The 26,669-nt window shown below is 39.2% G+C and overlaps 1 protein-coding gene across 2 annotated transcripts in view; it reads right to left on the bottom strand.

Moving 5' to 3' along the window:
* The window catches only part of LOC126365768 (serine/threonine-protein kinase PRP4 homolog), a 266,407-nt gene that overhangs the window by 198,991 nt on the left and 40,747 nt on the right, over nucleotides 1–26,669 (bottom strand). For both annotated transcript variants that reach the window (XM_050008287.1, XM_050008286.1), the window contains exons 5-7: nucleotides 21,466–21,752; nucleotides 11,891–12,227; nucleotides 6,111–6,209 (exon numbers count right to left, since the gene is read on the bottom strand). In XM_050008287.1, coding sequence (XP_049864244.1) covers nucleotides 6,111–6,209; nucleotides 11,891–12,227; nucleotides 21,466–21,752 — 723 coding nt within the window. The remainder of the gene's footprint in view (nucleotides 1–6,110; nucleotides 6,210–11,890; nucleotides 12,228–21,465; nucleotides 21,753–26,669) is intronic.

The raw sequence follows: 26,669 nt of genomic DNA, 5'->3' as shown, positions 1-26,669 counted from the left end.
GCAAAAAAAATAAATCAAATTTAACAAAAAATAAAACTATGTGGCAAAAAATCACTAGATTTGACAAAATAATTAAATTTGATGAAAAATGCAAAATTTGGCCACAAACCCACTAAACTTGGTAAAAACAAATTTAATTTGGCAAAAAAGACACTAAATTTGGCAAGAACCTGTAAATAAAGCAGAAAATAACACCAAATATTTGCAAAACACCACCACCTTTGGCAAAAAAAATCATCGAATTTGGCAAAAACTTACACTGTTTTTGGCAAAGATGAGACTGACTGAGACAGAAAATGATAGCATATGCAGAAAAAAAAGACACCAAATTTGACAAATTAATAATAATGAAACTGTCAAAAGTGTTAACTAATTTGCAAAATATAACACCAAATCTGGCAAAGAATTAACGCCGAATGTCCCATAAAATAAAATGATTTTCTTCTGTCCCTAGTTATTCAATCTTTTTCTCGTGGTTATCTCCCCCTTGGCAGTATCCTCCCAGAGATCAGAGTACTGGATTAATACCAAATCTTTTCTCAATAGAAAAATCATTCTGACACATTTCTGATTTTAGGCCACATGGCCTGTAGCTACACATTGTGTCTTTAATGCAGTGGTTTCCATTATGTTCTGCATCCTCATGTGCTTGATCACTGCTGATTTTCCTGCCCTTTAGGAACAGTTTCCCAATCTAAGGATGCCCTGAAACACTGTTCACTCCTCTGCTCTCTTGATATGACTGTAGACAGAATGTGGGTGACTCCTTATACCAGGAGTCTTTGGCAGCCATTGCTGTTGACTTTTATTCAAAATTTAAGCAGTGGTTGGTTCAAACCTGGGACCCAGGACATTTAGGTTACTAGCGAATGACATAACACTATTAGGAAGACACAGTCAGCTAAATAGCTGTCTTGGCATTTTAGAAGTAGTGCGTCAATTAAGAGTACACTGCTGATAATTTTACGAGATGTGAGTATGGACTGAACAGACAGAAGACAAAAAGTGACTGTGAAGAAGATGAGGAGGTGGAGGAGATGAGCTTTGGAAAGAGTGTGCTCATTGTCACCAGAGCTATTCAACATAAATGGGGAAGAACTGATAGGTAAGGACATAGATGATGCAAGAGGCATTTTAATTGGGGGATAAAGGATAAGGATTAAAAAAATTAGCAGATTATATAGTAGTGCTGGCTGAATCAGAAAATGCGCTACAAAAGATGCTGAAGCAGGGGCAAGGAGTAAGGAATGAACATAAGTATAGAACAGTCAAAGGTGATGAGAGTAAGGAAGGACGCTCTAGTTAACATATATCTAGATGGACAATAAGGTAGAACGTGTAAAATCATTTCTGTATCTGAGAAGTTTAATGACATAGAAACCGTAAAGAATAAATAAGAAAGAGGACATCTATTGGAAAGAGAAAATTTGAAAAGGTGAAGTAGTTATTAACATCTAGAAGAATTCCAGTGGAGCCAAGGAAAAGATTTCCCAAATGTTATGCCTGGAGTATAGTGTTATACAGCAGTGAATCAGGTACAGATAAAAAGAGAAAATAAAGATATTTAGAAAGCTCTGAAATGTACTTTTGGAGAAGAATGCTTAAGGAGTGGACTGGCGGACTCGGGAATGAAGTAGTATTGAAGAAAATTATCAGGAAAAAAAAAGGATTCTGAAAGGAATCAGGAAAGGGAAAAATGTTGGCTGGGACAGATACTATATAGGAATTGTATACAACAAAGAATTATAGAAGGAAAAGTGGAAGGAATGAGAAGAAGAGGCAGGAAGAGAACTGGAATGATAGGTGACAACAGAACAGGAAAAATATACAAACAGATGAAGAAAGATGCTCAGAATAGGGCACAATGGAGAGCCTTCACAGTTGAAACATGTCATAAGATTTCCCAGTTAAAAATACACCTTTTCCTCACTGTTAACACACTATACTGCAGATGAAAGTATGCCCCCTCCCCCCCCCCCCCCCCCAATGTTAAGTGACAATATACTTTTCCTCGGAGCTGTAAACCTTAACAATCCTTTGAATGGTAAATATTTTACACACTGGCATAGAACTTCCTGGCATCTTAGGAAACAAAACCCAGCAAAAAACTCGTTTTTGAAAGAGCTTTGATGTGTGGTAACATGTACATTGCATATTTTTATATTATGAGGTCTGTTTAAAAAAAATTCAGAACATTCATAATTTTGCACCAATGGTGTGTTCGAGAGAAATGCGGCTTGCATCCCTGCACACGCTTGTGTTTAATATGTAACTGCCAGAAGTTACATTGTTGTATGTCTGTCAGTTACTGTTCAGTGGTGTAGTTAGTCAGCAGAACATTGTTTGACAAAATCTGCAAATTTCGAGATGGCAGAGTTAGAGGAGCAAAGCCTCTGCATTAAATTTTGCATGAAACTCAAGAAAAACTTCACAGAGACACACCAAATCATGCAGGAAAGCCATGGTCATGACTGCTTAAGCAGTACTCAAGTGTTACAAATGGTTCACACAGTTTAAAAATGGCCAGAGGTAAGTTAATAAGGACTCTCACATTCAGGACGCCCTTCGATGTCTACCGACAATGCACACATCAGGAACATCAATGAAACTGTGTGTGCTTATGAAACACTAACTGTTCGAGAGATTGCAGAAGAGTGTAATATATCAGTTGAATCATTTAATGAAATCTTCACACCGCATCTTGGAATACATCGTGTTGCCACCAAATTCGTCCCATGGCTCACGAGTCAAAACCAAAAAGACCTTTGCCCTGCAATCTGTAAAGTGCTTTTGGATCATGCAAATGAGAATGAGATATTCCTTAAGAGAATCATAACTGGTGATGGGACATGGGTCTACAGTTTTGATGTTGAGACCAAGGCTCAATCTCCACAAAGGGTTCTCTAAGACCAAAAAAAGCTCGTAAAGTCAGGTCAAATGTCAAAGCCATGCTGATAGTTTTCTCAGATTTTGAAGGATTAGTCCTTGATGAACTTGAGCCACAGGGACAAACTGTTACTCGATGGATCAGGACCTGTTGTGATGCCTACGAGAAAATGTGAGACAGAAACGGCTCGAAATGTGGCGAGACAATTCATGGCTCTCACATCATGACAATGTACCCGCACATTTATCCCTGCTGGTGCATGACTACTGGGGGGGGGGGGGGGGGGGGGGGGATCATTTCTGGCTCATCCTCTGTACTCTCCATGCAACTTTTTTTAATTTCCAAAGTTGAGAATTGCGTTGAAAGGACGAAGATTTGCAATGATAGATGAGATAAAAGACAATTTTCTGATGGAACTTCACGCATCCCAGCAAGGGGAAAACAAAGATGCTTCCAGAAGTGGTGTGTCAATTGTGGAGGAGAGTATTTCAAAAGAGACCATGCATAATATGTAAAAGGTAAGCCTAGAAAAAGTTTGTAGACAAGGTTCCACATTTTTTTTGAACAGATCTCATATACAAGTATAAAAACGAATTCCACCAAATAAAGCATGGCAGCTTCCAAAGCACTGAAACCGTGATTGTGATGTGCTTTTGTCGGTCAATCACAGCTCACATCACGTGATCTCGCCAGCCAATGACGAGATATTCAGAACATGGTACCCATGATGTAGTCAGCCAATACTGACGTGATTGTGAAGTAGTGCGAACGCACAAATAGCAAAAGTTAATGGTCCAAATTAATATACATACAGTATAGCTACAAGAGAAGCAAAGCAGTCACACATATTATTGGTATTTTTTAGCATATGTTGCCATTTAAGATACATCAAACACAAATGTGCCAGTAAAGTTTTAAATTATGGCATAAATGTCTGGTTTTCTGGGCCCAAAATTCTTCTACATGGCTGTCCTCAAAGTGTTACATTTGTATGAGAGTCAAAACACTTCATGATTTAAAAAATTTACCACACATTCTCAAACATAACAAAATACATCTAGCATAAAAGTAACGCTTCTCAAACCATAAATTGCAATATTTTCCCACGACCTGTCAGAAATGTAAACAGTTGTGATGTCACATTCATAGAAAGCAATTTGTTGTTACAAGGTATTGCAGTCTTCATCCCACAGCCTTGGACACATTTTGCTGTCAGTAGACTCGTGTGTGTATACCCCCTGGAAACAATGTATGTATGACAAAAAACAAAAGTTTATGTTGGTAGAGAAGACTGTACAAGTTCTCATGACTTTTTTTAAAAAAGATTATAGTTCAAGAGATGATGTTCAGGAACAAATCCTAGCTGAAATGTATTGGAACATTTGAGAGCCGAAGAAAGAACTGGACTCTCATGACAGTGTTCCTATGGAAGTGTGTAAACTGGGAAACAATGAAATGCAATAAAAATTACAAAATTGTTTACAAAATATCTACAGAGGAAGACAATTCCCCAATACTGCAACAAATTTTCACATACACAAACCACTGCCACAGATGAAAGAAGTGAGAATTGATAGGGGAATATAAATCCTAGGAACAATCAAGGAGCGAGCCTGAAGCCTGGAAGTCACATGGTATAACGTTTCTTGTGGAATGGTTTGGCTCGACAACAGATGTCAGAAATGTGTTGCAGCTAACGGTAAAAGAATTTTGTTTGTAATTCTTGTTCCCTTTATTTTCTGAGACCAGACACCATTCACAGGACTTTTCTGATGCACCTTGTATGAGAGGAGTCAAATTAAAACCTTAAACTTTTCTTTAATTTTTTGAACACTTATGCCTCTGGATATATAAAAAAGCAGCCACTTGTGCAACTCCTGCCGCAACTCTACATTGGAATGAAATCTCTTTCCTCCCTTTGCCTCTGAGTGGTCAAAACTTGCGAGGGAGATCTGGTGGGCACAGTGGATGTAACAGAGTATCAAAATGCAGGTCATCGATGGTTGCAAGTGTTGTACAGGCAGTGTGAGGCTTAGCACTGTGATGTTTGGGGAAGGAGTGTCAGCAAAACTCTTTTCCTGCAGATGGCTGCATACGGAGCACAGAACATCTTGGATAGTGGTGATGAGGAATGGCAGCATTCCTTGCTGCTCTATTTGTTTCATGTTGTTGATAGTGTACCCTGGTTTCGTCTCCTGTGATGATTCTCATGGTGAAGTCATCACCTCCTGCTTCAAAGCATCACAAAAGTTCTTCACAGGTGTAAAAGTGCCATTCTTTCAGTTCTGAGGTGATCTGCAGTGGAAACTAACTAGCAGACACTTTGTGAAACTTAAGAACTTCAGACACTTTGTGAAACTTAAGAACTTCATGATGTGATGTGCTGAGCCATAACTAATGTTCATATTTGCAGGTATTTCAACCACCATCACACAGTGATTTCCCACCACTATGGTTTCAACTGCTGCAGTAGACGCTGGAGTCACAATGCGGTGCACCTAACCTGGGCACTGAGTGTCTGTCACAGAAGACACAACATTTCCGAAATTCCTACTCCACTCATACACTTGCTGCAGAAATAGATGTGCACCACCACCGTGCATCTTCCTTCATTCACCACTGGGTCTCAATAGGCTTCATACCTTCTCTGCTCTGGAAACGTGTCAGAACACTGTTCTTCCCTTGTGCATGTTGCAAGTGGGGCAGTCATTTTAAACTGGTATTGTGGCCGTGTTTCACATATCCGTAATATGCAACACCAGTAGAGCATTCCTTACATCACTGGTAACAGTACTGCCAACTTAAAGAAAATGGCACAAAAAGTTGATCTTTAATTAAACTTTTAGGGTTTTCATTTGACTCTCTCATATGTGCATCAATAATACAGTTTCCATTAGACTTCATCATTCTACTGAGAAATAACAACTGAAAGTAGATAGTCCATATTTGACACATGGAATAAATCACAGTAATTAACCAATTACCATCTAAAGACACAATCATGCCACATCTGTAAACAAATGTCCCTCTTTCAGTTACGTATTTCACCCAAAATGGAAAAGTAATTATTTTAATATGTTGTTAGTATCTACAATTTAACATGATACAATGAACTGTTCTATAAGTTAATAACAACTAAGGGGAAAATAAACTACATGTGAAAACCTCAAATATTATCCAACTGAGCTGTTAAAAAGACATAATTACAAGAGTTTGCACTTACCACTCTTCTTCAGATGAAGATTTTTCAGCTTTCAAGCCTTCTGACAGACTGTCTTTGTACTTATCATTTCTTTCTCCTCTCCCTTTACCATGACGGGACCTAACACCAGAGAAAAATTTAAAAATTCATTTCAGGTTTGCAGCAACAAAAACGAAAGTATCAATAGTTTAAATTTATTACTAAAACAGAATATTTACGGAAGAGCATCTGTTTATAAAATGTGTAATTGGAAATTTTTACCCATTCTATCATCTTCTTCCCTGTTATTAAAAAATCTTTAGTTTGCACATCACTGAAGATAATTAAGTTTGGTTTAAAAACACAAATCACTGTGTTGCTATTTATTACTGAAAAGTGTGATTTTTCTGAAGTGTTACTTGTTTGTTATATACATATGCAAGTAAAGGAAGTGAGGAAGGACTTTGTAAGTGAAAAAAATATATGTACAACGCTACAGTCTGACTAACATTAGCGCTCTCCAACTAATTTGTCACACAACTTCTGAAAACTACTTTTTTTTGTACCGTTCAGCAAAACTTGACACTGATAGCATGGAATATCTGACACAAGCAGCAACGTTATCAAATAAGCAACAAGTTTTACTAAGTGTTTTACAATGTTTGCAACAAGTTAAAGAGCAAGCTATTGATTTCTAAACAGCACCTCTACTGTGAGTTTTCCAAATTGCACCACAACCACATCCAATAATGTAGTCAATTCCAATGCAAACACTGTTGAATATCTATATAAAAAAAATAGCAACACAATCAGTAAGAATATCAAACTGCAAATACACCTCACAATGACAGCATGAGAATATTCACACTGTTGCAAGTAAAACAATTAAGCACATCTTATAATTTTATTTCAGCTCTAGAAAAATTTGAATATTCAGATTCCACCTCTGGTTGCATCCCCCCCCCCCCCCCCAAATTAAAAATTGTAATTTTCATTGAGTGGCATGGCAAGAGCCTACAAAGGAGTATTACAGTCGATGAGTAAAAACATAAACCTAATGATAAAAGGTCTATTAAAAAAGTAGACATTTTTAGTACAACAACAACAGCAATACACTGTCCTTGTGTTAGCAGTACTGTTTCAGTCACAACCTCATGAATAATCACAATATGTTATTGAGTTTCCAAGTCATTATTTGTGTGAAAAGTGGTGGCAGTTTATACACTGACTGATTTATAGAAGCACTGATGCACTGTGAAATCGTGTTTGAATCTGGGGCAAGAGTAAGCTTACAGAGATGCCAGTTTCAAAAATCAATGTTAATCTGTTTAATATTATCCTTGACTAGCAAGTCCTCCAAACTCAAAAAGTGGCAATCTCACTATTAAAAATTAAGGAACTGGTAGGGCATTGTAGGTTTGGAATTCATTGGGCACCGAGAAATATAGTGTTCAAAAGCAGCAAGGCCATGGGCATTAGGGATGTTAGCGAAAGGGTAGATGGCATCACTAGGGACGAGCAGAGCACTGTGTGGTTAAGTAAGAAGAACTGTTGGGAATCAGTGGAGGAAATGGTTGGTCTTTTATATACAAGAGTAGGATGCAGGTAACAGGCTCGAGGTGTTGGTCTATGAGAGCAGAGATTTGTCTCCGTGGGGGCACAGTAACTGGCCACAACGTGATGTCATGGGTGGTTAAGTTTATGGCTTTAGGAAGCATGTAGAAGGTAGGGGTGCACAGAGGGTGGGGGTGAGAGGTGGGAGAGAGAGAGAGACTCAGGGAAGAAGTTCTGGGAAGGGGATAAGGATTTGAGGCGAGACTGGAGACTTTTCTCGGTGTCTGGAAAGCGGTCATTGTGGTAGGGTTTGTAGATGGACAAATAAGACAGCTGGTGAAGTCCTTCTGCTAAGTAATCCCTCCAGTTCAAAAACACTGAGTTATAGACTTTGTCAGCAGGTAAGTTCAAAAGATCAGGATCAGTTTTCAGGTGGTGGGTTGCAGTTCTTTCTGTGGATGTAAAGTTAGCTTGCATTTTGATGGATTTGGGGAATGATGGTGAGGCAAGGTTTGAGTTTAGGAAATTCTGGAATGTTAACAGGGGGTGATTTGGGGAATGATGGTGAAGCAAGGTTTGAGTTTAGGAAATTCTGGAATGTTAACAGGGGGTGATTTGGGGGTAGCTAGGGTGGATCACAGTTGGATGGAGGAGTGAACTGAGTCAGGTTTGGTTCAAGCTTGGCTTTGGGTTGAGTCAGGTTGGTTGGGCTCGTGGCGATCAAGTGTTTCCACTGTAGGGACCTGGAGAAGGAAAGAAGTTATTTAACAAGTCCAGTATGATTGAATTTGGAAATGGGGAAAGAGGTAAGGACTTTGGAAAGAACTGACTATATTTCATGTCTGTTTAGGTTCTGAATTCTGTATGGTGGTGGGAGTGACTTTATGAGGGTGGGGTAAATTTAGCAGTCTGTGAGTCAGGTTTTGTCAGCTATGGGGAGGGGTTGGGGATGTTTGGAGATTGTTGTAGAGGTGGTGGATAGTGGTAGTCCAAGGCGTGAGTAGGAAGTGAACAGGTTGGAAAGTTTTTGAGGTTGGATTGTGCATGCTGCTCTAGTTTAGGACCTCTAACCATCTCAGACCTACCAACCACCAGCAATACTTTCACTTCCAACAGCTGCCACCCGTTCCCTACCAAGAAGTCCTTTCTTTACAGCCTTGTCACCAATAGCTGTCACACCTGTAGTGACAAGCAGTCCCTGTACAAATACGTCCAGGATCCCACCAAGGCATTCACAGGCCAAAATTACCCTTCCAATCCTGTACAGAAAAGATTTCACACACCTTATCTCTCCAATTACCCACCAGCTCCACCGCCCAGCCAAAAAGGAACACTCCTCTACAACTTGGTACACCCAGGACTGGAGAAACTGAATCACATTGTGCAACATGGTTTTAACTACCTATCGCCTGACATGAGGAATATCCTACCAGCCATCATTTCCATTCCCATATTATGCCACCATCAAACCTACACAATATCCTCGACCATTCCTACTCCATCCTTGCTCTCAAGCCCTTGCCTCATGGATTACATCCCAGTAACATCTGCCCCATACATCCTCCTGCCACCACCTACTCTAGTCCAGTCACGAGCATCAATTATCCAATCAATGGCAGGGGTACCTGTGGATGCAGTCATGTGATTTACAAGATAAGTGGTAAATACTGAGCTGTGTTGGCGTGGAATCCAAGAAGCTGTCTGCATGAACGTCCACCAACAAATTGTGGTGTAGACACAGCTGGACAACCTAGTTGCATGCATCATCTGAATCCTTCCTATGACATTAGCTTTTCTGAACTGCACAGGTGGGACTCTCACTGCAATATATCCTAATTTCCCAACCCCCCCCCCCCCCCCCCCCGGCCACAAACTTCATTAGTCACTGTCCTTCACCCATTTATACCCTACATCGCACCCACTCCAACACTACACCACCTTCTATTCCCCCACTCAAGCAAAGTCCTTTTAGTTCTCTCCTCTTCCTCCCCACTCCCCTACCTTGTCTTGCTGCCTTAACCTGTCCCCAACACTTCTCTGTAGACTCCCACAAGCAGCACTTTATACTGTATCAAACCTCTACCCTGATACCCCTTCCCACTCATAGCCTTCTCGTTACTCAACCACCTAGACTGCTTCTCTAATCACACGCAGTTGCTCACCGACCGGTCCCGGCGGCAGGAGATTAAGGTCGTGGTTGTATGTGTGTTATCTACTTTAGAAGAATGTCATTTGGCCGAAAGCTTAGTTGTATAGCAGTGTTTTTGTTGTGCCTGTATGCACCTCAACATCTCTACTACACGGTAACCATAATACTTTGCAAATCACTGCCATTATTCCCTCCTGAATTTTACATGTTCCTTTTAGTGCACAGTAAACTTGCTGCCCCCATCTTGCTGTTGCATGTTGTACAGAACAAAACACAAGTCTATATGTGTGTGAATGCACATATGAGGTTACACAAATGGTGCCAATAGAAGCCGAAGCATACACTGGCACTTGCTTTCAAGCGGTAAGTCTGCACCTGTGCACTTCACAGCATATAAAGTGGTTTCCACAAGACAGAAGGTAGAATATGACAACTTAGTGCAATGAACACAAGAGTAATTGACTCTGTAAACTGAAGGCCTGTCTTTTAGACATCGGCAGTAGAAGTAACCACTACATGAACAAATATGATATACCATCAAACAAAACGTACTGCTCATTAGAAGAATACACGGTATAGTCAACAGTCACACTACTGCAGAGAAAAGTCACACTACTGCAGAGAAAGACATGTCACTGAGACCATGAGAGAAGTAGAACTTGAAGTGAGAATGTTGAAGAACCCAAGTATCAAAAGTATAGTTTTTTGGCAGACTTTAATTCACAAGTAACATGGGATCTTAAGAGTAGCCAGTAACTTTTCAGAAGTGACAATTGCTGTTCTCATCACAATGTACTGCTTCATTAATTTCTGTTACACAGAGTGCAATTTGAAGGTGTAATTATACTCCTCATCTTCAAACAGTTTCTTCATATACTTGTTCTCTCAAAGAAGGCTCCCTCCCAACAAGAAATGTCAAGTTCCCAATCTTTTACTGTTTGCTCTTGCATTTTTTCACTCATAATGAGCATTCCCTTCTTTCATGTTGTTCACCGTGTGGTATATAATGCAACAGTCACAGAGAAAGCAAGAATTGCTTATTTCCTTTTAGTAGTAACACTTCACATAGTATTCATATGTCTGCTTCTGCAATAATTGTCAAAGTGTGAAAATGACGGATTCAATTTAAGTCACCCATCTCTTTCCCAACCAAACACACCTTTGATGTTGTCCACAGAAGTGATTTTTGCCTCAAACAATGAAATACCATCATCTACTTCTGAACATTTCTGTTAAACAAGGTCGAGCCCGCTCCTATTGATACATTTGAAAATATGGAACTTATGTGTAATATTTTTTCTCACAAAAGGGGTATATCTGAGCATATAACAAATAAAATTTCCAACCTTGTTTTTGTATTTCACCTGGTAGTCACTTTTCAATAATAGTGAAATATGCTGTCTTAATTCTTATGTAACGTAACAAGAATGTGAGACAGAAAGCTGAATCTATTTTTTGACTTTTAAATTTCAGTTCAATAATCTCTAAGCTATGCAAGCATGATCTACTGCAGCTATCTCAGAACTAGCATTGCCAGGTATGCTATGAACAGCCTGATACACCTCTGCATAAACCAGTTTGCACACAGCTGTCAAATATATTGCTGGGTGCAACATTAAGCAGTATCTGAAGCCAAATTTAAGAGCAACCCAAAGAGTGCCTGGAATCAACAGGCTAAATTTATGGGAGATTGAAGCTGCCACATCATGAAGAGGCCTCAAATATTTCATACAGTTAATGGGTTGATGTCTTGAGCTGGCCTCTACAATATGAAACATGTATCATTGCAAATTCAAAGAGATTAATATATGTATGATTTTGTGTAGTAAGTTGTGTGATATATATCTTCACCGAGACTGACATACAGCAATACACAGAAGACAAGCCAATCATGGCTCCATTTGTTTAGAAACAACTATCAGATATTTACTTGTCATTGTGGTTTCACAGAACTTGAATAACTTCTGGAATACAGACTGGTTTCATACTGAGATCTAGTATTACTTATCAAAACACAATGACACAAATACTACTGAATTTTTCACAGCAGCGTACAAATTACTTAACTCAAAGTTCACAAAACATCTCACCTTTTTCCAGCATAACATATATCACTTACCTACTGGAGTGACCTCTGGATGAATGATGTCGATCCCTACTCCTGGAACGGCCATGTCGTCGACTGTGGTCACGATCGTGATCTCTGTCATGATCACGATGACGCTCACGTTCTCTATCACGTTCAAGTCTAAGTCTTTCTCGCTCACGTTCCCTTTCACGTTCCCTATCACGTTCCCTTTCTCGCTCTCTTTCGCGTTCACGTTCCCTTTCCCGCTCACGTTCTCGGTCCCGTTCCCTCTCACGTTCTCTTTCTCGATCACGTTCACGATCTCTGTCCAGTGAGCGGTGACTGTTCGCTTCTCGAGTTCTGCTATATGAACGTGATGAACCATGATCTGCAAACATAAAATTTATTTGATATTTTAGTACAGTAACATGGAAGATCTATTTTCATAATAATTGGCAGGCACAACAACAAAACAAGAGAAATTCTCCATACAGCTTTATGTTCTTGGGAAACTATAAGGAAAATGTGTATCATGATATCTTAACATTTAATGGATCTGAAGTAGTGACAGCATTAACGTCCTTTAGTAATCCTTGAAAACCCACAGAAATCTATTTTACCTAATAAATCTGCAATGCATAGTTTCTTTTGCATACTCACTAAGGTGTATGGAATGCCACAGGACAATATGGTTTATTTCCTTTCAGACACACGATACATGAAATCTAGCATTTCTGCATCCACACACTACACTGGGTTTTCAGACATACAAGGTGATTTCACTTTTCTCCAGTCGTAAACACCAAAATCTTCTTCAATTTAGAAACAACATAAAACAATTTGAAGCTTTTCTAGGTAATGATTTTAGTAAAGACTCCATATTATACAAGGAGCATTCAAATGAAAACCTAAAAAATACTATAAAATTTTGAAAAGTTGTGTGATATGAGTTGGTAGGTGGCAATGGTGTTCCTTGAGGATCAGAAGTGACTGACAGGTGGCAGAAGGATGTTACAACCCAGGGGAAGACAGCAGGTTCCACAAAAAGACGGCTGCCCTGCTGTCAAAACGCGTTTTTTGTGTAATTAGGTGTCAAACCAATCAAAATTCATCACAAAGTGACAGTACAGTATGGTGATTTGTGTTTGTCATTGCAGCAAGTGTATTAGTGGCATGGTGTAACTTCTGTGGAGGATCCCCAAGACCAGGGCAGGATCATTCTGTAGTGACGGATGAGACCATTGCATTAGCGGAGAAGCTTGTAAATGAGAGTAGATGAGTAACTCTGAACAAAGTAGTCATAAGCTTGAAGACTGGTATTCGTTCAGTGCAGAATATTATTCACAATGTACAGAATTTCAGTACATCATCTGCGAGATAGGTGCCACGTTAGTTGACTGCCAAACTGATATATGATCATGTCGATTCCTGTGAAGAACTTTTGTGTCATTTCCACGTTGAAAGTGATGCATCTCTGCGAAAAACTGTTACAGGCAATGAGCCTTGGGTCCACTATCACCAACCAGAAATGAAAAGGTCAAGCAAGGAATGGCATCATAGCTAATTACTGAAACCAAAAGAATTCTGCATTCAACCATCTGCTAGAAACATCATGCTCATTCTCTTCTGGGACGCAAATGCAGTAATTTTGAAGCATTAGATGGATAGCGGAATGACAGTAACCAATACTTCTTATTCAGACTTGCTGAAAAATCAATTTCGTCCAGCAATCACAAGTAAACAACACAGACTTCTGAATTCAGAGTATTGCTTCAGTAAAACAATGCCCGGCAACATACAGCCTGTAAGGCAGCTGAGATTATTCAGGAAATTAAATCTGAAAGTGTAAGCATTCAAAGAAGCAATGGGAGGCAGGCATTTTAGAAGCGAGGAAAAAGTAAAAACAACAGCGCACAACTGACTATGCACATATGACCAAAATATTTCCTTCACTGTAATATCTAGGCAGTGAATGAAGCAGGCAAAAAGGAATACAAACGTCTCAAAAATGAGATTGACAGGAAGTGCATAATGGCTAAACAGGGATGGCTAGAGGACAAATGTAAGGATGTAGAGGCTCACCTCACTAGGGGTAGGAGAGATACTGCCTACAGGAAAATTAAAAAGGCCTTTGGAGAAAAGAGAACCACTTGTATGAATATCAAGAGCTCAGATGCAAACCCAGTTATAACCAAAGAAGGGAAAGCAGAAAGGTACAAGGAGTATACAGAGGGTCTATACAGGGGCAATGTTCTTGAGGACAATATTATGGAAATGGAAGAGGATGTAGATGAAGATGAAATGGGAGATACGATACTGCGTGAAGAGTTTGACAGAGCACTGAAAGACCTGAGTCGAAATAAGGCCCCGGGAGTAGACAACATTCCATTAGAAATACTGACGGCCTTGGGAGAGCCAGTCCTGACAAAACTCTACCATCTGGTGAGCAAGATGTATGAGACAGGCAAAATACCCTCAGACTTCAAGAAGAAGATAAAAATTCCAATCCCAAAGAAAGTAGGTGTTGACAGATGTGAAAATTGCTGAACAATCAGTTTAATAAGCCACAGCTGCAAAATGCTAACACGAATTCTTTACAGACGAATGGAAAAACTAGTAGAAGCCGACCTCGGGGAAGATCAGTTTGGATTCCGAAGAAATACTGGAACACGTGAGGCAATACTGACCTTAAGACTTATCTTAGAAGAAAGATTAAAGAAAGGCAAACCTACGTTTCTAGCATTTGTAGACTTAGAGAAAGCTTTTGACGATGTTGACTGGAATTCTCTTTCAAATTCTAAAGGTGGCAGGGGTAAAATACAGGGAGCGAAAGGCTATTTACAATTTGTACAGAAACCAGATGGCAGTTATAAGAGTCGAGGGACATGAAAGAGAAGCAGTGGTTGGGAAGGGAGTGAGACAGGGTTGTAGCCTCTCCCCGAAGTTATTCAATCTCTATATTGAGCAAGCAGTAAAGGAAACAAAAGAAAAATTCGGAGTAGGTATTAAAATCCATGGAGAAGAATTAAAAACTTTGAGGTTCGCCGATGACATTGTAATTCTGTCAGAGACAGCAAAGGACTTGGAAGAGAAGTTGAACGGAATGGACAGTGTCTTGAAAGGAGGATATAAGATGAACATCAACAAAAGCGAAACGAGGATGATGGAATGTAGTCGAATTAAGTCGGGTGATGCTGAGGGAATTAGATTAGGAAATGAGACACTTAAAGTAGTAAAGGAGTTTTGCTATTTGGGGAGCAAAATAACTGATGATGGTTGAAGTAGAGAGGATATAAAATGTAGACTGGCAATAGCAAGGAAAGCGTTTCTGAAGAAGAGAAATTTGTTAACATCGAGTATAGATTTAAGTGTCAGGAAGTCATTTGTGAAAGTATTTGTATGGAGTGTAGCCATGTATGGAAGTGAAACATGGACGATAAATAGTTTGGAGAAGACGAGAATAGAACCTTTCGAAATGTGGTGCTACAGAAGAATGCTGAAGATTAGATGGGTAGATCACATAACTAATGAGGAAGTATTGAATAGGATTGGGGAGAAGAGAAGTTTGTGGCACAACTTGACCAGAAGAAGGGATCGGTTGGTAGGACATGTTCTGAGGCATCAAGGGGTCACCAATTTAGTATTGGAGGGCAGTGTGGAGGGTAAAAATCGTAAAGGGAGACCAAGAGATGAATACACTAAGCAGATTCAGAAGGATGTAGGTTGCAGTAGGTACTGGGAGATGAAGAAGCTTGCACAGGATAGAGTAGCATGGAGAGCTGCATCTAACCAGTCTCAGGACTGAAGACCACAACAACAACAACAACAACAACAACAACAACAACAGTATCTAGGCATTACTGAAGTGGTGGAATACATGCATTCAATGTCATTGTTGCATTTAAAAATATTACAGTAATTTGAGGTTTTCATGTGAATCACCCTCCTCAGAAGTTTGTAGAATTACTTTACTGAAACATAATCCCTAGCCAACACAAAACTAATTTTTATGGATCCATACAGATCTTTATCTTTGATATCTAAGGTAGGTGCCACTACTACTTATTGTCTCCATTTGGCTCCGTATTCGCTTTGCCAGAGCGAAATATTGTGAACCTGCTTTTTTGCTAGTGAGCAATACACACACTTTAAAACTCCCTGAAAACCATTCTGCTTTGATCAACATTCCTGGGCTTAATAGAACACACTATCTCGCCAGTCATAAATCTTTCTTTACCACTTGTGCTTTCAGAGCCCTTAGCAATATTCACTTTTCTGAACGAGAGTTCAGTGACTGTTCAGCATATGAACTAAATTCATTATTCATCTAATAATGTCTCTGATCAGTGCCAGTAGATATTATGGTTCAGTCAGTTGTTTGCTCTTTTAGTACTTCGGACAGCCGCTAGATGGATGTTCGTGCTTCTACAAAGCGCTACATGACTTGTGAAACACATTACAAGTGTGATCCATTCCCACATATTCATTGTTGCAGTGTACTTCCATGGTTGGTTTCATCGAAAAAGCCTGTTGCAAAATGAGCGTCAGTTTGACTGATGAAAATTGTGGTGGTGCATTAAGAATCTGCTTACATAATTGCCAACAGCAGTTTTGAAATCAATGATTTTTGAAACAGACAATCTGCTTTTCTCTTTTATCTTGGAAGTAGGAGCCACACAAAGAAGTCAAAAACATTTAAAACTTTTGGGATATTGCACCAACTACTGTGGCCCAACTAAAATGTGTTAAATAATGCAAGTCGCTCTAGAAATTTACCACTAACCTTGTAACCAGACGCTAAGGTTGTTTCCTCATTATTATGGGCATTACCTGATATTTATTGGCACTTAATGAGCTCTGTCATTCTGTCTATCCTTTGGGAACACTGTATAAGGCATGCTGCATTTTATCTCCCAGATTTCTGAGCATGATTGATTAATGGTGTTCTTTCAGGCGTACAGTCAGGGTGTCAATTCTATTTTATTCACAATATTTCGATGTGCGATACAGCTGTCTCCATTACTTTTTGCTTACCATACGTCTTTAAATTAATTCATTTCCTGTTTGGTGGAGAATATTATGAACATACCAATAGTGTGTTGTGTTGCAGTCTGTTATTACCCTGTCATGGCAAACCTATACACGAAACATTATGAACCAAATGCACTAGAAGCCACCAAATACAAACAAACTTGCTTCTATTGAAATGTGGATGATAGATTTGTGGTGTAGCCACTTGGGGAGAGGCGGATAACAACAACTTTTTAAATAGTTTCTAAAACGTATAAACTCTATCCATATTAATATAAAATTTGCGACAGAGTTTTAAAGAGGGCAGCTACCTTGTTTTGTTAAGTTAAGAGAACATTGGGCGGATCACTGGGGCACATTGTACATAGAAATCCCATCCACAATGGTCTCTATCTCCACACCTCAAGCCACCGAAATCTGTGCTAAAGACTAATCCAGTAAGTTTGAATGCTGTCAGACAAGGTGAGCCTTGTCAAAGAAATACAACACCTACGGACAGTATGCTGAATGAATGGGAACTCAAAATGTCAAACTAAGTGGGTGTTGCACTTAAAATCAATAACTTCTAAGGAATAGATTAGCACTGATAAAGAAAAAGCCAAAAGTCACCTGCCTTACACAGGCCCAATCACTAGAAAGATCAGTAGGCTCCTACACAAACATGGCATCTGGTGTAGTTTGCACCCGTAAACAAAGACAAAAATTTTCTTTTGTGATGTTGTAAATAATCTAAGTCTTCAAAACCCAGATGTGTACCACATTCCATATGAATGTGGCTTGTCTTAGGGGCCCTCGCACATTCAACATTTATGGCACAATAATATTGTGTCAATATACTGTGCAAAAGTGTGAGGCCAAGAGCAGCAGAATATTATTGCACATTATTTTTGAACAGGTTGTGACAGAACTGTGCCTTCATAAAAAACGTATCAGCCATCAACAATGTGGAATTCTTATATAGTGCGATTCAGTTCCTTTCCTTGCAAAATGCAAGCAGAAGTTATACAGAATGGGCAAAGCAAGTCATAAAAACTATCAGTAAATATTTCAGTGACCCAGGGACTCATTCAATGCAGCACAGATTCATAAACAGCAACTACTAATCACAAATTAAACTGACAAACTGTGTAATTTGTCGTGTACATGTGTTGTTACCTATGTATTTCTGTATGGCAACAACAGCTGCAAACAAAAATTTATTTTATTAGTTACTGCCTGTAAGCTTATGTGATGTTATGCCTATGGTGTAACAACTGCTGGGGGAAAAAAAGCATGTATGGTCATACAAGAGCTGACCATACCTTATTTGCAAATTCTGAAAACTACTGTTATGTAAAATACATATTTCTGCTTACTGTCATAACACCAGGATCTTCAGTTTCCTCTGCTATTCTGGACGGAGGTATCTGGTGTTTCCTCAACAGTCAGGAATTTCATTTCTATAAGCACCGCATGGTACTTTAATATGCATTCCCTAGTACAATCCCTGAACTTTTGTCACTTACTTTTTTCAGCTCTTTGCATTAATTCACTTGGAGTGAATTGAATTTCTCTTAGTCTCAGAAGGAACTGCCGTTTATTGTGTAATGCTACCCTTACACAGTACAATATATTGCACACTATTATAACAGTGGCCTCCTTTTTGAACACAACTGTAGTTGCAAAATTTGAAGATTTGTCTGTTAACCTCAGTTTGTGTCAGGAGCTTATACACAGGAGACAGGATGGAAGGTCTGAATAACTTTATCAGCTTAGCAAAGGATTTTGTGATAGATCTTTCATAAGATCTGATAGTGGAAATTGTTGTAAGCTGCACACGCGTATGCTACAGTTGCTCAAGTCACTGTTGCATTTTATCTGTGGCCACGATTTCATTTGTAGTGTATATAACAACCTCAGTTTTGTATTAATTTTCTAATACTTATTTAACTAGAGTGCTATTTACAAAAAGTATTTCAGCCTTAAACACAAATGTATAATTATCAGATGTGAATTAAATATTAACAAAGAGATAGAAGGGCTGGCCAGTACTTACCTCAGCTCAGTACAGCCGATAGATACACAAAACAGAACAGAAAATTTACATTCCTAGCTTTTGGAACTTTGTTCCTTCGTCAGGGAGGAGAGAGGGGGAAGAAGGGAAGAAGGGAAAGTGGATTCAGTTACTCACAACCTAGGTTATGAAGCAACAGGGAAAGGTAAGCAGGGAGGGTAGCAAGGACGGAGGTATGGTTGTCTGAGTGAAGCCGAAGATGTTCTGTTGCAAATTTCCTCGGCCACTACTTTGGGTTTCAAACAACTCTCCATTTGTAATATTATGTAAGGGTGAGTGCTTTCTTGCAAAATTTACAAGTTCTTGATTTTGCAGTGAACGCATCAGCAGTTAACTACCTTGCAGTCGATATATTTCTTTGGTAAGTCAGAAATAAGAAATTAAACATATCGGCACCTCATATTTATTTTTAAAGTTTTAGAAACACAATTACTTACAATTACTGTGGGTTCGAAAGGCTGAGTCAGACATATAAGGTGGGAGCTACACCTTCCCGACCATAATCGTAACATAGTTATCATCTGGCACTGCAGCACGCCACAGTTATTGTGGCTGAAGTGTGGAATAAATCATTTTTTAATTGAGACAAGCATGTGGTGGAGGGTGAGCAGCTCAATGGCCGTGGTTTGGAAAGGTCGCACCGGAAATGTTATCAGGGAAGCAACAACTAATGGCATAGTACAGCTATGCAATTTTTAAGCTCGGATTGGAATAAACAGATCCAACAGAAAGCAGCACTTGTCAGAACAAAGCAATGAGTGTAGAAAGGAAATTGAGGAGTAAACCCATACATGTACAAGCATAGCACCTGACGTGTAGCAACTGCCACCTGTACAGGCACAGCAGTGAAATGGCTGAGCTTTACAGCAGACTGTGACTTGAACCTGAATTCCTTGTTTCTCACTGAGGAGTCACCATAACCATTACACCATCTCATAAAGTCTCTCGGCCTGATTCAAACTTTCATTATCATTCTCACTGATGTTTCTTCCTGTAACTTGTACCTCATTTCACGCAATCACATTTTGTTCTATTCGTCTTCCCTGATACCATACATTTCTTGTCAGTGGATTCAATTCAATTAATACTTCATGGTCATTCTCTCCATAATCGATATCTGATTGGATTTAATGTATTTCCCAAATGATGGGTTTTCTGAGCAGATCTCAAAGTTGCACGCAACTGCCTAAAAACCACCATATGCAATCTATATAAATATTGGCAGTGACCTAAGAGACAATACTGTTCATTTAATGCCTTCTGAATGAAATCCAAGTGGCTGAGAATAAATGAAAAAGTGCAACAATAATTTTACTTTTGGACCAATGACGGAACACAACATTGCACTGATGAATATTTTTAGACCGCAAGTAACTGTCCAGAAGCAAAAATAGGCTAATATTCACAACATTCTAGGGAATACAAACACATCAACAATAAATTATTTGGAACACTTAACAAGCCAATTCTTTTACTCTCCATGAGTACTCTGGACACCTTGTTAACACTGGAAGTCAGGACCCCATCAATCCCACTTATTTCCATACGAAAATCCAATCATCACTGTATTACATATTTGTTCATTTGTTGACATAAACAATAATGATGATGATGATGATGAGTCCCATACTACTTTACAGAGCGTAGGGGAGCGACGCGGGAGACCTACGCCACCTTACTAGGCAAGGTCCTAGTGGAGGTGGTTTGCCATTGCCTTCCTCCAACCATAATGGGGATGAATGAGGATGATGAAGACGACACAACAACACCCAGTCATCTCGAGGCAGGAAAAATCCCTGATCCCGCCGGGAATCGAACCCGGGACCCCGTGCTTGGGAAGCAAGAACGCTACCGCGAGACCACGAGCTGCAGACCACATAAACAATATTTTGTTCAAATTACTCACATACCCTTCCTTTAACAATCACTAACCCTCTTTTTGTTTCATTTCTCGCTGGGAATCTAGCTTGAAAGAACCACATAAACTATTGAGCTTTTGTGGGGTGAGAACATGCTTGCTAATGTCGATTAAAACAAGTTTTAGTCTTGCCTCGTAAGAAAAATTGTGATAAGTTTCACCACAGCAAAATGCTAAAACAATACGAAAATGTGCAACTGAAAAAATATCATGAACAATGACCATAAACCAAAAATAAGTTTTAAATTTAAAAAAAAATGAAATAATATTAAACATTGCAGTGAACAAGACAGCGGAAAAGAAAAATATTTTAAATATAATGTTTTGCTACTAATCTATGCAGATCTAAATGTCTCTTGTCACAATGTACACAGTGCTGCACATGTGTGTATACACAACACTTCTAAATATATGTTACTAAAACATACTGTTGCATTCCATTGTTCAACAGCTTATGCTCACAATGCTCTTAGCTTAATAGAGAATGGTAATATAGAATGATATAATTTTTGACATTTTAATAGCCTACCAAAGAAGCAAACAACAGCAATGACACATTTATGCACTTACTGGTTGACACGTAATGATATTATGCTACAATACCAATTAAATAAAGTCACTTACGAACTGGGGAACGGCTTCTGCTGCTTCTTCTTCTTGAAGATTCCTTGGCAATGCCAGTTCTTCTAGAAACATCATCCCTAATTTTTCTATCTGATGATCTTCTTCCATCATATGACCTAAGAGGAGATCTATCAGCAGATTTTCGTCTGGATGAACTATGACTCTCTCTGATTCTCTTCACATCTCGCACTACATCTGATGTGCTCCTTTTCCTGTCACGGTCTCTCTCTTCTCTGGTTTCTTTCCGTTTATCATCTCGTTTATCTTCTCTATGTCTGCTCTTGCTCCTGCAATGAATCCTAATATCAACAGACAATTCATCAGTTTAGACATGCAATAACATTTTAATTTCAACAACAAGTTTGGCTCAGGGGTAAGTGCAGACAAAAAATCAAAACATCTGTGGTTCAATCACATCTGCTCCAGGTATGTCACTTATTGTTACTTTCAATTTTGGCAGTGACTTGTTAGTGTGAAACATGCCAAGTAGCATCTTGGTTCGAGTTCACATTAAACTATAGGTTTCAAAAGCTAAGTTGGAAGAAGGCAAGGGCATACCGCCGCCTCTAAGGTCCGCCCAGCAAAAAATTAAGTTTTAGATCTTATCATCACACTCTGGAAAAAATCGTATCGCAGTTGAACAAAAATTTGTAAATATAATGTAGACAATAAGGTGAGAAATCTTTTAAAAACATTATGATCAAAAAGTGTTACTGAAACTAAAGAGGAAAATACCATAAAACTTGCTACAAGAGAAATTTCAGAGGCAGTTGTACTTATACAATGTATTATGGCAAATGGTACTCATTATTTTACAATAAAGTCTCTGTTTGAACATTTAGGACTTTCTACACCATAGGACTGAAGTCCGCATGAAAGAAACACATGAATAGTATTCATAGAAAAATCTTGACACCAATTTTGAATCATCTGTTATGAAAGGGTGCTTTGAATGAACCATATGTAACATAGTGGGTATCATTCCTGTATGGAGGGACGTTCAGTAACCCTCACCCACAGGGCCACAATTATGGCACTTTTCCTATCTCTCTGACATGGCAGTTAGTGATAACATTTTTTTAGATCATTCAAGTGTTTGGGTTATATGTGACACACAGCTGACATGGGCTATAATCATGCACAGCACAATGGGGCTGCAGATGTTTTACACAAATTTCTCCAATGAGTGCATCAATGCTCTGTTGTACAAACACCCACTTCATTCAGTAGGAATATAATGGATTGCGGATACTTGGCATTTGTAACATTCTTTTTAACTGTTCTAAGATGCATCACTGTCTCACACTTGATCCAGTTGTAATTTATTCATTCTTACTCTATTAGACTTAAATGCATGTCTGCCCCATAGAATGGAATATTGTGGATTGAAATAGCAAGGTAAATATAGATGTACCTTTCCCATAGGGAAAATTAGAAGTACCCACTTTCATACATCCAAAAAGAAGTGGAAGTGAATCACACGATTTAATTCTCTCTGAGAAATTGAATTAATTGAGTCACGGATATTACCCTTGAGTTCCTCTATTGTGTGATGATTTTTTTGAGTACGCTTTGCCTTTCACTGCACCCCACAAATAAAAATTGTGCAAGTTAAATCATGACTTCTAGAAGGTCAGATATTGTTACTAACCACTCTGTCATTGAACACATAAATTGCATGCAAAGAAACATTGGCCATATGAGCCCTTGCCAGATCCTATTGAAAAAATGAGAAGCTTCATTCTCTTTCACTCAGTTTCATTAAAAAATGGCCACAAAATGTTTTGCACATATCTTTCACCTTTAACTGTGCCATTAAAAAAAATGGGCCTATTATTCTGTCACTACTAACTGCGCACCACACCTCTGTTTTCTGATCATGAAGTGGTTCCTCATGAAGCACAACAGGTCTATCTGCACTCCAATGTCGACAGTTTCGGGAATTAACATACCTGTGTAAACGGAATCAAGCCTCATCTGAAAACAGAATGAGGTAAGGATCTATTTTACTGTCATGCACTTGTTTTAAAGCCCATTTGCAAAACTTAACCCTCTGCACAGGATCACCAGGCCAAAGTTCTTGTACTACTGATACTTTATAAGGCCTCAGCCCAAGCAGCTTAGCACCTCTTTGTACATAGGTGCACGATATTTTTGTCTGCTGAAAAAGATGTCACAGAGACTTTTAGGGGAAATTTCCAGATGGTATGCAATGTCATCAAGATGAGATTATGTGAGCAGTGTACGTCAGCGTTTTCACTTCTTGTCTTGAATTGTACTTCGTCGTTTACACTTATTGTCTTGAACACTTTCCGTTTGATGAAATTTATTCACTAATTTGTGAACTGCATCATGACTTGGAACTCGAACATCTGGAAACTTCTGTTCAAACGATCTCCGAATAGTACAAGCGGACTCTGTATGCACTCAGGAATTGTAAATAAACAATCGCTGTGGAATTGAATAATTTGCTCTTGTTATTGTTGCTTTCACAAACTTCACTACTTCACTATTGCACTCGTGATGCCTATTTCACTGCTCAAATGACACTGGCCGAAAAGGCACGTACGTTTGTATGGCCTCCCGGCAAAAAAAAAAAAAAAAAAAAAAAAAAAAGAGATGTAAAAATCTACTAAGCTATAAAATCACAGAGCTACCTGCATCAGACATAATTTCATAACCTGCAGCATCACCTGTCCTGCCCGACGAAATATGTTGTTGTTGTGGTCTTCAGTCCTGAGGCTGGTTTGGTGCAGCTCTCCATACTACTATATCCTGTGCAAGCTTCTTCATCTAACAGTACCTACTGCAACCTACGAGGGTTGTTTTTTTAAGTAAGGCCCGTTTTTATTTTTTTTTAAATATACAAATACTTTTGTAAAAAAACTTTTATTTTCTGATTCTGCACACTTTTACCTATTTATCTACATAGTTGCCTTGTTTATTTAAGCACTTGTCATACTGTACAAAAAAGTTTTTAATTCCCTCTTCAAAGAATTCCCTGCTCCGACAGCCAAGAGTTCACGGCCGCTTTCACTTCATCATCATCATTGAAGCGCTGCCCGCCAAGATGGTGTTTCAGGTACCGGAAAAGGTGAAAATCGCTAGGAGCAAGGTCGGGGCTGTATGGTGCAAGGTCCAAAACTTCCCAGCCAAAAGAATCAATCAAATCCCGAGTCTTTTGAGAGGTGTGAGGCCTAGCATTATCGTGCAGGAGCAAAACTCCTTTCGTCAGCATGCCGCGCCTTTTGTTTTGAATTTCTCTGCGGAGCTTCTTTAGAGTTGCACAGTAGGCATCTGAGTTGATTGTCGTTCCTCGTGGCATAAAGGCCACTAGCAAAACACCGCGCCTGTCCCAGAACACAGTTGCCATAATCTTGCACTTTGACAGCGTCTGTTTGGCTTTGACCTTGACAGATGAGGTTGTGTGTCGCCATTCAATCGATTGTCGCTTGCTTTCAGGAGTGATATTGGATACCCATGTTTTATCTCCAGTGACAATTTGACTCAACATGTCAAAACCCTTCTTCCTCGTAACGAATCAAAAAGTCCAATAAAGTGGCAAATCTCTTCCCTTTGTACAAAACCGATCTTGAAACTTGTGGAAATTCCAAAGAAAGAGTGGAAATTGTGAATCTTCTGTCCTCACGAACCTTTGTTTCGACTGCAGCCACCAAATCATCAGTGATCACAGAGGGCCGGCCTGAGCGTTCTTCATCATGGACATTTTGATGGCCATTTATACACTCTCTAACCCATTGACGCACTTTACCTTCACTCATTGCATTCAAGCCATAAACTTCTGTTAACTGAAGATGAATTTCTGCAGATGATAGGCTTCTTGCGGTCAAAAAACGTATCACTGACCGTATCTAACACGCGGCGGGCGATTCAATAATCGTAAACATTATAAAGTAGCACAGCAATGCGTACTCGTCAGCTATAGAGCTGAAACTTGCATCAGTGTGAATGGGAAGGGTGCCGGCAAGTGGCGCGGTGGCTTGTTGCGGCATCCGCGCGAACTACGCGACTATACGCGTGACCGGTCCTTACTTAAAAAACAACCCTCATACATCCTTCTGAATCTGTTTAGTGTATTCATTTCTTGGTCTCCTCCTACGATTTTTACCCTCCGCGCTGCCCTCCAATACTAAATTGGTGATCCCTTGATGCCTCAGAATATGCCCTACCAACCGATCCCTTCTTCTAGTCCAGTTGGGCCACAAATTTCTCGTCTCCTCAATTCTATTCAGTACCTCCTCATTAGTTATGTGATCTACCCATCTAATCTTCAGTATTCTTCTGTAGCGCCACATTTCGAAAGCTTCTATTCTCTTTTTGTCTGAACTATTTACAGTCCACGTTTCACTTCCATACATGGCTAAACTCCAACAAATACTTTCAGAAAAGACTTCCTGACACTTAAATCTATACTTGATGTTAACAAATTTCTCTCCTTCAGAAACGCTTTCCTTGCCATTGCCAGTCTTCATTTTATATCCTCTCTACTTCGACAATTTTGCTCCACAAATAGCAAAACTCATTTACTACTTTGAGCGTCTCATTTCCTAATCTAATACCCTCAGCATCACCAGATTTAATTCACTACAGAATTATAATGTCATCGGCGAACCGCAAAGTTTTTATTTCTTCTCCATGGATTTTAATTCCTATTCTGAATTTTTCTTTTGTTTCCTTTACTGCATGCTCAATATACAGATTGAATAACTTCGGGGAGAGGCTACAACCCTGTCTCACTCCCTTCCCAACCACTGCTTCCCTTTCATGCCCCTCAACTCTTATAACTGCCATCTGGTTTCTGTACAGATTGTAAATAGCCTTTCGCTCCCTGTCGTTTACCCCTGCCACCTTCAAAATTTGAAAGAGAGTATTCCAGTCAACATTGTCAAAAGCTTTCTCTAAGTCTACAAATGCTATAAACATAGGTTTGCCTTTCCTTAATATAGCTTCTAAGATAAGTCATAGGGTCAGTATTGCCTCACATGTTCCAGTATTTCTACGGAATCCAAACTGATCTTCCCCGAGGTCGGCTTCTACTAGTTTTTCCATTCGTCTGTAAAGAATTCGTGTTAGTATTTTGCAGCTGTGGCTTATGAAACTGATTGTTCGGTAATTTTCACATCTGTCAACACCTGCTTTCTTTGGGATTGGAATTATTATCTTCTTCTTGAAGTCTGAGGGTA

The sequence above is a fragment of the Schistocerca gregaria genome, chromosome 4 (genome assembly GCF_023897955.1).
Source record: "Schistocerca gregaria isolate iqSchGreg1 chromosome 4, iqSchGreg1.2, whole genome shotgun sequence".
In the NCBI taxonomy this organism is placed as follows: domain Eukaryota; kingdom Metazoa; phylum Arthropoda; class Insecta; order Orthoptera; family Acrididae; genus Schistocerca; species Schistocerca gregaria.
This window is presented reverse-complemented; position numbering and strand designations above follow the sequence as displayed.